General features: G+C 30.0%; 1 protein-coding gene across 8 annotated transcripts in view; it reads left to right on the top strand.

Moving 5' to 3' along the window:
* LOC106466528 (transcriptional activator Myb-like) overlaps positions 1 to 14,304 on the top strand; it is a 57,446-nt gene that overhangs the window by 37,734 nt on the left and 5,408 nt on the right. For 7 of the 8 annotated variants that reach the window (XM_022394563.1, XM_022394565.1, XM_022394562.1 and 4 more), the window contains 10 exons: positions 2,497 to 2,632; positions 3,435 to 3,513; positions 4,180 to 4,390; positions 7,164 to 7,321; positions 9,053 to 9,174; positions 9,396 to 9,785; positions 10,565 to 10,704; positions 11,790 to 11,907; positions 12,727 to 12,894; positions 13,473 to 13,598. In XM_022394563.1, coding sequence (XP_022250271.1) covers positions 2,497 to 2,632; positions 3,435 to 3,513; positions 4,180 to 4,390; positions 7,164 to 7,321; positions 9,053 to 9,174; positions 9,396 to 9,785; positions 10,565 to 10,704; positions 11,790 to 11,907; positions 12,727 to 12,894; positions 13,473 to 13,598 — 1,648 coding nt within the window. The remainder of the gene's footprint in view (positions 1 to 2,496; positions 2,633 to 3,434; positions 3,514 to 4,179; positions 4,391 to 7,163; positions 7,322 to 9,052; positions 9,175 to 9,395; positions 9,786 to 10,564; positions 10,705 to 11,789; positions 11,908 to 12,726; positions 12,895 to 13,472; positions 13,599 to 14,304) is intronic. The other variant, XM_022394561.1, reaches the window with a different exon arrangement.

The raw sequence follows: 14,304 nt of genomic DNA, 5'->3' as shown, positions 1-14,304 counted from the left end.
GTTGAGTGAGTGAGTTTTTTGCTGTTGTTACTTGTGTTGAGTGAGTGAGTTTTTTACTGTTGTTACTTATGTTGAGTGAGTGAGTTTTTTACTGTTGTTACTTATGTTGAGTGAGTGAGTTTTTTACTGTTGTTACTTATGTTGAGTGAGTGAGTTTTTTGCTGTTGTTACTTGTGTTGAGTGAGTGTAGTTTTTACTGTTGTTACTTATGTTGAGTGAGTGAGTTTTTACTGTTGTTACTTATGTTGAGTGAGTGAGTTTTTTACTGTTGTTACTTATGTTGAGTGAGTGTGTTTTATGCTGTTGTTACTTATGTTGAGTGAGTTTTTTACTGTTGTTACTAATGTTGACTGATTGAGTGAGCATACAACTGTAATGCCAAAATTAGAAAATATAGTATTCTACAAAGTTTTTAAGTTCTTTGGCATTTTTTAGAATTAAATAAACAGCTTTTTATTTAATGCAACAAATGTTTTACTTTTAGTGGAGATGCTTTCAAGACACTTGCCCACATTTCCTTATGTTTCAATCTTGGCATTGTTCAAACATCATAAACACATTTTTCTTTTGAAAACATGTAATTTAACTCAAGTAAGCATAAGAAGGTGTATCATGTCTCATACCTGTGTAAATTATACAAACATTTGTTTAGCTTGCACATTTGTCTTATTGTGTAGTCCATTCATCATTCTCCCTGTGGTATTATTTACATAGTCAAAATAATTTTATGGATTATAAAAGATGTTTTTTTTTTTACACCAAACAAACTTTCCCTTATTACTTTGCACTTTTAATTATAACATTTCAACTGTAATGACAGAATCAGTATCTTTATTTATTGCCAACGTCATCTTGACACGGTAATAGATATTGCTGAATTGTTTTTGGATTTTGAAATTTGGCAATATAAGTTGGTTAGTTACATATTTTTTCTTTTGCAAAGTATTGCACTATATTCTAGGTAAATTAGAAATAACTGTTCGTAACTATGAAAAGAAAATATCTTTACTTTAGAGTGATTTAAAACAACATTTCATGCAGTGTCTTGCACTTAGCTCATTACAAACAAGATATAGATAGTCATAAAATTGCATTATTTGTTACCTCAGGGTATGGGTACTTACCACACGTATCTTGCTATGCTTCTTTGTAATTGCTTTCCCCTTGAAGCAAAAAATAGTGTGAAGGACGATGTTTGATAATGTTCCACTTCTTTCTTTTGTTATTAAAACCATAATAACCTCAGTAGATGCTAATTGCATACCCTCCTTTTTGTAACTTAATAATTGACTCATTTAACTGATTAAGTACTTGTGTCTTTAAATTCAGTATAAAAAGTCTATAAAAATAAAAACTGTAAATCCAAATTTCAGGGTAATTTTTTCATCCCCCCTTCTCTGAAAGATATCCAAAAACAAAATAGCCCGTGTACACCATCAGACAGTTTCCAGTCACCAAACAGAAACTTTGTGGTAATTGAACTAGCCAACTCTGGGTGACGAATGCTAAAACATACATAATTGATCATCTTTATAATACGATGATGAAAGATAATTTTGAATTTTAACATGTTAGTTGCCTAATAACTGTTAAATCATAGTTTGTGTCCTAATGTTGTTAAGACGAGTCAGTTTACGATCACAATTAGACAAGTGCTCTTCTTCTTTACTTCATTTTTAAATAAGTTTGTATGTTGAGACATTAGGTCATTCGGTGGTGTGTTTGTACACTCGTTTTACTACAGGTATTTGAAACATGATCTATTTTGTTTTTGTTATATGTTTTATCATATAAACTCATTTCATCTAATGCACAGAGATCAGATGCTATATTAAATAAAGCTCTATGTAATAACCAAAAGGTTTACGATCACAATTAGACAAGTGCTCTTCTTCTTTACTTCATTTTTAAATAAGTTTGTATGTTGAGACATTAGGTCATTCGGTGGTGTGTTTGTACACTCGTTTTACTACAGGTATTTGAAACATGATCTATTTTGTTTTTGTTATATGTTTTATCATATAAACTCATTTCATCTAATGCACAGAGATCAGATGCTATATTAAATAAAGCTCTATGTAATAACCAAAAGGTTAAAAATTTTGCTGTTAGTTTTAGTTTCCATGAGTTCATAGTATGAAGACATGAATTTTTTATTTATTTGTTTATATATATATATGTATGTGTTTCTATATGAGAAAAGTGTACTTTTAAATTATTTGTGTGAATGTAAGCTTTAGTTTGTGTAGATAACTTTACCTCCTGTTATTACAACTGTATATTTATTAACCAAAATGTATCTAAAATCGTACAGATAGTTTGTTGTGATTCCAGTATTGGAAAATTTCATAATTTTGTTCATTTAAAACAAAAAGTGGTTTTGTGTAAGTAACTTAATTCGAAGCAAAGAAAATTGTGTCCTTAAATCTTTTCTGTAGTAATAACAAAGAAATTCAAATTAGGTTATAATCTACACAACTATATGTTTATTTACAGGACTGATAATGCCATAAAAAATCATTGGAATTCAACTCTTAAGAAGAAATATGAAAAAGCTGAAGCTACTAAACATGATTCTCAGTACATAAGGAACATCTGTAATGAAAATACAAACATTCAAGATGTTCAAAAGGTGGTAGTTAATTTTGTTTTGCCCAGATAGATATATCTATTTGCATTCTTTTAAGGGACATTAGCAAACAGAATAAGGAAAAGGCAAAAATCAGACCTTGTTCCAAATCATAAAATGTTTGACAGTGTTATTGTATTTTACGACTTTTGCATATTAATATTAATGCTTTAAAAATACCATAGAATGGAGCTAATGCATTCACTTGTGCTTGCTAGGTTTTCCTTGTAGCTAGTTTAAAAACGGTAACTTAGTCACAAAAATGACAGAAGTGTACAATTTTTTATTGAAGAGATCTTGTTACTGTTTTGTTGAGATGAGTTGAGGTATGATAAAATTTAATGTAGTCTAGCTGCCCATAAGATAATTAACTACTTAATTGTTTGTAGACTATAAACATTTAAAAACATCTTTTCAAAGAATGGAGTGATGCTTAATTATTTTTTAGACTTGAAATCTATATTTAGTTTTCCTCACAACTTCCTAAATACTTTGGCAAAATTTAACTGAACATTTCATGATATTTTATCCACTTTTTTAAAAACACCTCAAATCATTTTTTTTAATTTAAGTTTTGCTGTCAAGTTTTCCTTAAACCATTAATTCATCACTGTTGGTTTGTATTAGAAATTAAAATGTTTCATGAAATTAGAGCAGAGGAATGGATTTCCTGCTGTATACTGAGTTATTAAGAAATTATTTTTGATTAATGCAATTGTACAATAAATAGTATGTAATATTATCTTATTTAAGGATATTTTCATCACTGTGCAAGATTTACACCTTCTTCTTTGTTCTGAAACAGGCTTCTAATCGAGTGAAGTCAGAATTCCCGAGTGATATGCATTGTTTCCATCAATCGAACAGTTCTAACTTGCAAGGAAGTATGTTTATTATTGTGTATGATTTCAAATTGCCCCCCCCCCCATTACAATAAACTCTGTTTCTTAAGAATTCTGTAATTCAGTAAAATAATGGCAATACCTGAGTTGTATGAAGGATAAATTGAAACAAGTTTGATTTTTTATTTTACGATTGTCAGTAAAGGTGTTACATAGAAAATGTTAGATTTTAAACCTGGTATTTTCTTCAGTTGTCTTCAATTTTTAACTGTGATATAATAATTGTACGTTCAATCCAGTGTAAAGGTGACTCACAGAAACAAAACAAAAAGCACCAGTACTTATATACATGTATATCAGTTATGTTATTGATAGCTCATTATTGTGATCTTTCAGTTCAATAGTAATAGAATGTTTGTATTTTATAATTTTAGTAAAGTACTCCATTTATAAAGCAGGTATTCAAAGATTGATTCATTATGATCTCTCTAATTGTATCCTTAAAATATATATATATCAAGGCTTGCAAATTGTGTATAACTTCTCAACGTAGTTTTAGCAGCATGATTATTTAGTATTCTAAGTGTTACCAATTTTTAATATGAATTTGCACACTTGTTATATCATTAAGACTGGTTTATTTTATGAATCCTAATGATAATTGATTATGGTTGTTTGATTTATTTTTATTGCATTATGTTCTCTTAGAGTCAAGCACCAGTTGTCAACCCATTTATCATCATGGAGACAATTTAGATAGAAGGGACTATTGTTCATACCCCCAGCAGTCAGTTGAAAGGTGGCACTTAGAAGAATTTCAGAGCATTCAAAATTCTAATGGAAAAACTTCTATACAAAATCTAAAATCAGAAGAAATTAATTCTCCAGATTACATGAGAATTTTATTTTCACCTCTAAAGTAAGTCTTGTGTATAGGCTAATTTTATTAGTTTGTTTAGATATTCTTATCATATATAATATATATATTTTTTACAGTTGACATATTTGTAATATACTCTTGTTTTTTTACTTGTATTTTGCATATACTTAGCCAAGTTTTAGCTGTTTGACTCTTACCACATTTATTTCCCTTCTGAAACATATCACTTATACATGAATGTTATTCTCACTATAGTATAACATATGCACATGTCTGTTTATTCCTTCCCATTGGCTAATTCATATGACCACTTGCACTGATGTCATAAACTTGTTATAGCTTGTATTTCACAATAACACATTACACAATTGTCATTTACCCATGCAGAAGGACCACTTTCCAAAAAGTTCTTGGATTTAGGGTTTTTCATTAAGTTACAAAAAAGTGGGTGTTAATTGATTCATTTGGATGCTTGGAATTAATACTGTATGTACTGTGATTTTTTTTTAGTGTGCTTATATTGCATATTGAAAAAAATATTGTTAAAAACTGTTTTAAATATATTTATTGAGTAACCTTATGGTTAAATTTTATAGAAGTACAAGATGTTTAAAATATTTGTTTTAGCTTCTGAAAAAAAATTTTAAGCACATTAATAAAATTAATAAAAAAAAGTTAGCTAAAATGTTGCCTTTGAACTAATATTTCTGAAGTGAATTGAGTGGTCTCCAAAAAATAAGCTTTGAACTTGGTGACTATGCTGTTTTCCTACACTATGAAAGGTGCAGCCATTGCATGAGATTAGTTTTAGTTATAATATTGAATATACTACTTAAAATCATTTGGCTGAGTTAACAGATTCTCATTTGATGTTAAAAATAAAATTTATATTTTAAGTTTTAATTTTGTTGTTCAGCTCAGTAGTAAATACTTTCATAAGTTTTAAAATGTAATTGTACCATTTGATTCAACAAGTTTGTAAAAACTGTCTCGTACATTTGTGAAGTATGCAGTGTGTCTTTGTGATTTTAAGTATCCAACCTGGAAAAGTGTAGAAATTCTTGAAAATTTGTAAATTTATTTTCCAGACCTGGAAAGTACTTGAAATAATAACAATTAATCAAGAGTCCTGAAAAAGTTCTAGAGGATTAAAATTGAAAATACATTTTATTCAGAAATTTTCAAATGTCAGAAAAAAAGCATTTCTCTTTTAGTACAGAGTAACTGTGTGGTCAACAGGTCAAGTGCTGACCGTGAACCTAATAATAAAATATTTAAGTGTAGATCTAAATTTCTAATGTGTTCAACATTTTACCGAACACCTCTTTAAATAATATCATGTTGAGACAGATATTAATGAAACTTGTATATTTGTTCTATTATTGATTTCACTGCCATGTGTAATTGCATTTCATGAATCAAAGAACTTAGTATGAGGCAGAAACTTTTGGATTCTCCAGGCAAGCGTTAAGGACAGATAATGACTTAATTAATTGGCTGTGTGAAAGCAACATTGCATCATTATTCATGTTAGTTAAGTTAGCATTACTTGGGTTATGAGCATGTGGAGCTAGTGAAGAATTAGTTGATCATTATGTTACTTTGAGCTCAAACAAAATGCTTGTGTCACTAAGGTGCGAGGTTTCTGTAGTGGATTGTGGATTTTAACCATTTCAGTTATTTAAGAGACCACTGAGATAATACTTGAGTGTAAAATAAATTATATTGGTAACTGCATAAGAATAAAGTAAAATGAAGAAACATGCTTGTTTTTAAAATAAAAGCTGAGATTGATTGGCTTGAATTTGAGGCAGATATAACTAGTTTACCACACAACTCCATTTATGTTACACTTTTTAATAAAACTGTTAGTTCCAGTTAATTCTGGGGCCAAAAAAATTACAAAATGTTTATGATTGCAGTGATTAACAAAATATACTAATCTTTATGAAACATTGGGCCATATACTGCTTTAAACATCACAATTTTTATCTTTTTTTTTTATAAAGCATAACATTCACTATTTTGGCATTCTTTTTCAAAACATAAAATATTCCAGATTAAAATTGGCTATGGACATAGTCATAATAAACTTTACGTTAGCTAATTAGCATACATTTACAATGTGCAGTTTTTACTCCGGCTGCAAGTGCATGCGAGACTAATCTTTAATAGATGACAGTACGAGAAATATTTTTTCATCGTTAGCTTACAAAAATTAAAGCAAAGCAATTTTACGTGCTTTAACAAGTGTAGGTTTGGACTTGCACAATTCAGAACTCCCAACTTTTGAGAAGAAAGTTAGGGGGAAAATCCTACCTGTTGTGGCCATTTCAATTAACTTAGTACTGGTTATAGTTACACTTACTTCTACTTATTTTTGTTACAATGGTCTCTTTTGTTTCTGGTTATAATTACCTCTATCAGTACTGGTTATTTACAGTTTCATATTCTTGTGGTAAGAATTTATGACCTAATGTTTCAAGTTTCAAGCATTCACTTGTTTAAGTGAAAGCTATTTCTATTGATGCATAATTTTTTTGAAAATAGATTATTTCAAGAAGTCGTGCACTGTACCTCAGTGCATATTCTTATTAAAAAAAAAAGCGTTGTGGCTTAAAGTGTTACTTTTTTAATAACAATTATCCAATTTTCTAATATTTCATCAAATGCTTTGTAAGTTAAATATTCAATATTTTCAGAAATATTGAAGCTGGAAGTTGTTGTTTGTCGTATTTGATACTTTCTGACCTTTACTCAAAACTGAATTTTAATGCTTCAGTCTACTAACAATGATCATTTGGGCCAATAGAGAGTTTGATATGGAAGAACTTGAAGATGCTGCAGGGAAGACACCTGATGCTGGCGGCTTTGATGGACTTAGTACCCTTGACCTTCTTAATGGAACCAATGTTATACCAAGTATCACACCAACTAAATTTACAAGTCTCCAGAAAAAAGAACCTAATGGTAAGAATAGTAAGTTTGTGTGTGTGTGTGTAAGTGACTGAGGATTTCATTATACTACAATAATTTTTTTCTAATGATTGTCTGTTTTTAAATTTGGTTTTAAAATCCTCTTGTCAAATACCTCAAACATAGAGCATTACTTTACAGTGTTTCAGGTGTTTTTAAATATTCTGAAGTTTATCTTTGATTGTGAAATTGTGATTAGATAAGGTGGTGTTTTTTAGTTATGGCTATTATTATAAACATTCTATACATTCAGCTATTGCATTTCTTTAAAACTAAAATATTTCATTTGTTTTCATTTTACAGTTTCTAATGTACGATTACGATATAGGTGGGTAAAATAACTGCTTTTCAAACTGTCTTCCTGAGTCAAGTTTTATATACTGCAACATGACACATTTGGTTAGCAATAATTAATAGTTTATAACTGATTCTATTTAATAGCAGTGTCTAATCTTTTTTTGTCTTTTATATCATTTTTGGTAACTTTTAAATGTATGCTATTTTTTTCAAGTGACAAAAAATGTTCTGTATTTTAACTAACTTTCCTGAACATACACATGTATCAAAAGCCAAAAATCAAAGACAATGTTTCTTTATTAAATCAGTAACAAGACTCAAAAATTTAGGTGTTCGAAGCATTCACATGTGACTGACTGAGAGAACTGTTTGTTCATTTCTGAAGTAGAATGAACATGATATATTAATAATAGATCTCTGAGTTTGATATTTCTGCTAAATACTTGAAAAAAGAAGAATTAGATGGGATCTTTATTGAGTTGTTTAGGATTGTTAAGGGAATTGATAGTGTTGATAATGAGAATGGTAGGGCTAGGGGACATAAATATAAATTTTTTTTCAGGGTAGGAGTTATCTTCATCTAAGACAACTTTATTTTTCTAACAGAGTGGCTGCGTTCAGATGCTTTGGAATCTGTAAGTTTAAAAGAATTTAAGAGAATACTTAAGCATTTGAATGTTTGTTTTTAATGTTTATTTGAGAGGATGGGATGGCCTAGATGGACCAACAGGTTCCTTGTTGGCCTTAAGCTATGTATGTGTGTGTATATATGTATAATACAATGCACGTACTGAATCTTATCCTATATACCTTCCAAGTTTTGTGGGACTATTTTAGAAATTGGATACCTGATGGATTTTAGAAATTTGTGAGTGCTTAAAAAGAGATTATGGTATTAAAAATTTCCAATACACTATTTATATTCACTTGTTCTTGCATGAATTCCTTTTTGAACTTAATTTTTCTCATGATTGAGGCTGGATGTGGCCAAGTGGCTAGCTCACTCATATGATTCTAGGGTTTATGGCTCATGGTCCATCTGTAAAATTGTGCTCAACGCTTTGTGGCTGTGGGTGTTCTGTAATAGTCAAATCCTAATCTTCAGTCAGGCATGAGTAGCTCAAGAGTTGGCAGTGGATGCTGTTGACTAGCTGCCTTCCCTCTGGTCTGTCAGTTCAAAATAGGGGACAGCTAAGATAACATTTTTAAAACTGAAACAAATTCTTGTGATTGTCCATTTCTATCAAATATTTAAGAGTAATATTTTTCTCCCTTGTTAATTCTACATACAAGAATGTTATATGAAAATGAATTCGTAATGAATATCTTATAGACGTTTTGTTTTAAGTACTGGGGAACTGGATTGGTAATAAATGATTATCAGCAACTAAGCTTTTGGTTGATGGTTGATATATTTATTTTGTGTAGAGTACAACCATAATGCAGAAGTAGACCAAAATGAAATAGAAAGACTTATTACAACAGCTCTTTCTAGCACAGCAAAACAAGTTACTCCACCTATCTTGCGCAGAGGTAAAAGAAGGAAAATGGTATCCTTTAATTTATTAAGAATTTTAGTTCAGTGCACACAAATTTATCCTGCTAATTGTCAGTTTAAACTGACATTAAAATTGCTTGTATAATTAACTATAACTACTAAATCCTGTAAAAATAAAAAAAGTATCTTATTATATATTAGAATATTGGATGAAATGAGAAGACAGTGTAACAACAAATACAGTTATACTGCTATCTTTAACAACCGATTCAGCACCATCAAATAAACAGTCAGCTAAGTATATTGGGGGAATATTCTCAGTATCTGTCATCACACATAGGCTCAGAGTCAAATATATCTCAGCCAACATTTGCTATGACTATGCAGCAGTCACAGTTAGGTGAATCTTCTACAACAGGGCCAACTTTACAGGACTGGAACATTTCTTCTGGGGCTGTGTCTTCCTCACTGATCGATGCCAAACCACCCTCACTGGGCTTCCAGACCATCTTCTCATCAGAGTTGTATGAAAGGTCCTCTTCACAATTTTCGATGGGAAACCAGACAATATCCCCTTCTTTTCCAACTACCATGTCAACTGTTATGATCAATACGCCAACTGAGGAAACTCCTATCAAACAACTTCCTTTTTCACCATCCCAGGTTTGTGAATATGAAAAATACAAGCATAAAATTGTAATGAGAGACACTATTTGTATGGATAAACTTTGTAAAGTGGTAGGTATATTTATATTAACAATGACTTGTTATTTTAGCCTGATAGAAGTTGTTTACATCATCATCATCATCAATGATTTGATAGATGGGCATGATGGTCGTTTATGAGATTTGTTTAAGTTGAGGATACTAGGCAGGTTTTTGTAGGGTTATTTGGTTAAAATCTTATCTAATTTTGCTTGGAAATGGCTTGAATGGGTAATGAAGAAAAACTTTTATGCAGGTTTAACATAACAACAAATGTACATTTGCAAATCTAATTTGTTTGCTTTAAATTTTTATTATTATGCAGTTTTAACTGTTACAAGGTTTCATTTAACATGAAAAGGCATCAGGATTTAACAATATTCCCACATTAACGGTAAAACTTCCAGTTAACTACCAAATACTTCTAGCAAAAGTTATTTTGCTTTTCAATTATACTGAATTGAGTAATAATACATTTATGAAAAAAAGTAAAAAATAAGGCAATAGATAAAATACTTTTCAGTTTTGTTTTCATTTAAAACGATTGAATTCAGCACATTGATAAAACTTGCACTTAATTAGTATTCTTAAAACTTGCTAGGAGTTTCCAGTAAATTTTTTTTAACAAACCCACCACCCCCACGCCCCATAATTCATGTATAAAACCCTTAGTTATGGAATACACTGTTAGTGGAATACTGAAATAAAATGAATATAACTGATTTATTGAACTCTAGAATTTTGTTCAGTTCTTGAACAGTCCCAACCTTTCTCTTGGTGCGAATCTGACATCTACACCACTTGGCAATAGATCTTTCCATGTAGCACTTCTACAAGATTACCTTCTTCCTCAGACTCCTCAAGAACAAGCAGGAAGGTAAAAATCTATTTGTTGTACGGTATTTATTTTGTTTTATTTACCCAAAAAATCACTTCATGCTATATGATGTCTTTTTGTAATTGTTTTATATTCCTTTTGCAATTTATCCATTGTTAAATATCTCAATCACCAGTAATCTCCTAATAAGTGTGCTCAAAGACTGGCTTAGTCTGGTTTATCTGGCTGAAGATCCAGTGCAAATAGCAATAGTTCTTAACACATTCAATCATTTTTATTATTTGTTTCTAACTTATTGCATATTCTATCTGTCTCTGGCTGTATAAAATAAAAGATTTTACCATCTTAAAGAGTAAAAGGTTAAGGTCATAGACTACTTGGTTTATAAATCAGACATTTACAAGCCAGTATTATGCTTGACATTTCATCCTTCACATGATTTTTCAAATGCTTTATCTAAATTATTTTTAGCATTTACAAATATTTAAAGGTTGTTAGAACCACATTTCAGTTGTGATATTGAAAGTAATTTCAATACAATTTGATTTTGTTCATCCTCTTTAGTTGTAAAATGTTGCTTAAAAAAATTCATTCAATAAAAGAATAAACAAATTTAAGCTTATTGCAAGGCGAAAGATTTCATCAACTGTTTTTTTTATAAGAGGATTTTATTTATTCCAAAAATTATATATCACAGTTTTTGTTGAATGTCATACTCTTTTTTTCATATGTTAACATTTTTTCCCTGCACCATTCTTTTGTGAAACTGTGAGGGTCACCCAAATCACAAAGCTTTTAGTTAACATGGCATCATTTTTCATAGATGTGTTTAATGGCTGTCATGAATGTGCAACAAATAAAAAAGATGAAACATGTTTACTGTCCTAAACCTAAGAAACATAGAAAAAATTCGTAAATGTGATGAAAGCAGTTATAGATATTGGAATGAGTGTTAAATTACTTGTATTGTCTTATTTTGTGACCGATAATATTATTTCAGAAATTTACACATATGTAGTCAAGTAATGTTGTGCATTTTATTTAATCTAAGCTAGAAATATTTGTTTTAAAAACTGTTATTGCCCAAAATTCTCTTATGTTCTTTATAAACTTTTAACTTATAGCAGTCTTCAAACTCCTAAGATGAGCCGATCATTAGCAGAATCTAATCCCCATACTCCAACCCCTTTTAAAGATGCTTTAGCAGAGATAGAAAAGAAAAGCGGACCTCTGAAGCACACAGTATGTTACTGAATATTTTTAAAATTCTATACATTTAGTCTGTTTTGGAAGAAACATTTGTTGAGATTAGCTCTATAATGATGTAATATTCTAAGTGGTTATATATTTTCCTACTGTTTTTCTCAGTGTAAGGTTCTTTTAAGGTGAAGTTTTATGTGTTGTTTAAAAAAGGAATTTTAATTTATATATAGTTTATTATGGCCAACGATTATTAGGTGAAATATTAAAACAATTCTACTGTGAGAGTTGAAGCGTTCCAAATGTTCTAATGTGCATAATTTGTTCAATTTAGTTCTACTGAGTTTTAAGTGAATATTATCATTTTGATATTTTTCAATGTGATGAAATTATCTGATTACTTTTGTATAAAAAAAAAAAGCAGTTTCAAGTTGGTCACTGTTTCTTTTGCCAAATGCCTTATTTTGTGAGAAGGTTTTTGTATAAAAATATTCTTCAGTTCACCTTATTTTAACAACTGTATGATAAATGTTTTTATTTACTTTCAGTATGTACTGTGTTTAAATGCCATTGTACTTGGGCTTTTGCTTCAGAAATTATTGTTGGTTTTGAACAAAACCTTTTATAAAATAAATCTGGCTCAGTTAATGTACAGTTAAAGTGTTTGCTCTTTGATTCATTGATTGCGAGTAACAGAAGTTTGAAAAAACCATTGAAAAATTAATTAAAATAACTGTAAACTTATTTTTAGAGTATAAATTAAATTAGGTTGATATGCATTGTTTGTACTATGTTGGCTTTGTTTTTAGTAAAGGGTAAAAATTTTTTTGTTCTCATCTTTTATATGTTATCTTGTGCCAGCCTCATTCACCATCTCAGCAACTTGAAGATATCCATGAACTGATTAAGCAAGAGTCATTTACTATCAACACCAAGTCTAATTATGATGAACTGTCAGCAGTACCTTTATCCAGTTACTCACTTCATGACAGTGGCTATGGTACGGTCAAAAGGAAAGGAAATAAAGAGGTTAGTGGGAAGATTTGTCTCCTTGAAGATTTTTTCATTAAAAGTAAAGTATTCATTTCATCCATGTAATACACTCTGAAAAGATATTTCTGTTGTTTTATGAATTGCAGAAAATTTTGTAGACGTAATTTTATATATTTTATCTTGGTCTGTAAGAAGCAATGTCTACATTCAAACAAATGTATACTTGGCTCTAATCGAACTGAGTTAATGTAGTTGCAGATATATAAATATGCTCTAAATCAAAGTAGTAAATAATATTTCCAAGTGGTGCGATGTTCATTTAATTCATCTCAATATTCTGGTTTTACAACCACAATCAAAGATTTATTTCTAGAAGATCGTACATATAAATCATTCTGCATTATTCTACTTTGTATCACTTAAACTCTTTTTGTTCATTTAAGCCCATCTTTGAACACAAAATGATAATTTTTTACACAATTATTTCAAACAAGGTAGGAGTCCTTGAAAATCTTTTTAGGATTAAAAAAGTTGCTTATATTGTGAGTTTTAGTTACTTGTTGATTAAAACAATAACTGTTAATTTTGCTAATTGTAAGCATTTTGTTTTCTAGAACTTTTTTCCAAACAAGAAGGTTCGCAAAGCTCTTCATTCCACCTGGTCCATTCCAGGAGAAGTTACAGTTCCTGGGCTGGGGGTTAGTGTGAATGAGTCTTTTCCTATTAACCCAGAAACTCCAGTAAGTGTTATATCACTTTGTAGTGTTTTTTATATTATTTCTGATACAGCCAGTTGTTTATAATATCTTGTGGAGATCTGGAAACAAGGTTAACATATTTTTTAAAGTAAAGAACATGTACTTGTTAAAATCACAACTTCATAGAATGACTTTATCACTGTGGTTTATATCAGGATTCTCACTTTCTATAAGTACGTCATGAACAAGTTCCTACATGCACTACCAAAAACATTTTTTCATCTCCAATTCTCTTCCTTCTAGAACTATTTACAGTAAAAACTTTATTATCTGGCACCTGTTCTGACCTGTGCAGTGCTGGATAGGCAAAAATCCTGGTTACAAAGCGTTTTCCTTACAATATTGTACATGAAAAATTATATCACCTCATTAATGTTCAAAGTACAATATTTTGAATGAGAATCACTATACAGGTGGCTAACAACTGAAGCTTGCCAGCAGGAAAGAAAATAAACAAAGTCTTCTCTGCACCACTAAGCTACATTGAACATTTGTGTTTGGAGATATTGAAATTTCCCATTTCTAGAGCTTTCCCAATGTGAAGATTCTGAATAACAAAGTTTTTACTGTATAATTGTTGAGAAAGACCTTTTTTTCGTACATTCAGAAACTTTTAGTCCCAGCAGATAAAAAATTTTAATGCGTAACTAACTTTTTTTTTTCTTACATTCCATTTGTTAAAGTATTT

This window comes from Limulus polyphemus, unplaced genomic scaffold (genome assembly GCF_000517525.1).
Source record: "Limulus polyphemus unplaced genomic scaffold, Limulus_polyphemus-2.1.2 Scaffold2290, whole genome shotgun sequence".
In the NCBI taxonomy this organism is placed as follows: domain Eukaryota; kingdom Metazoa; phylum Arthropoda; class Merostomata; order Xiphosura; family Limulidae; genus Limulus; species Limulus polyphemus.
This window is presented reverse-complemented; position numbering and strand designations above follow the sequence as displayed.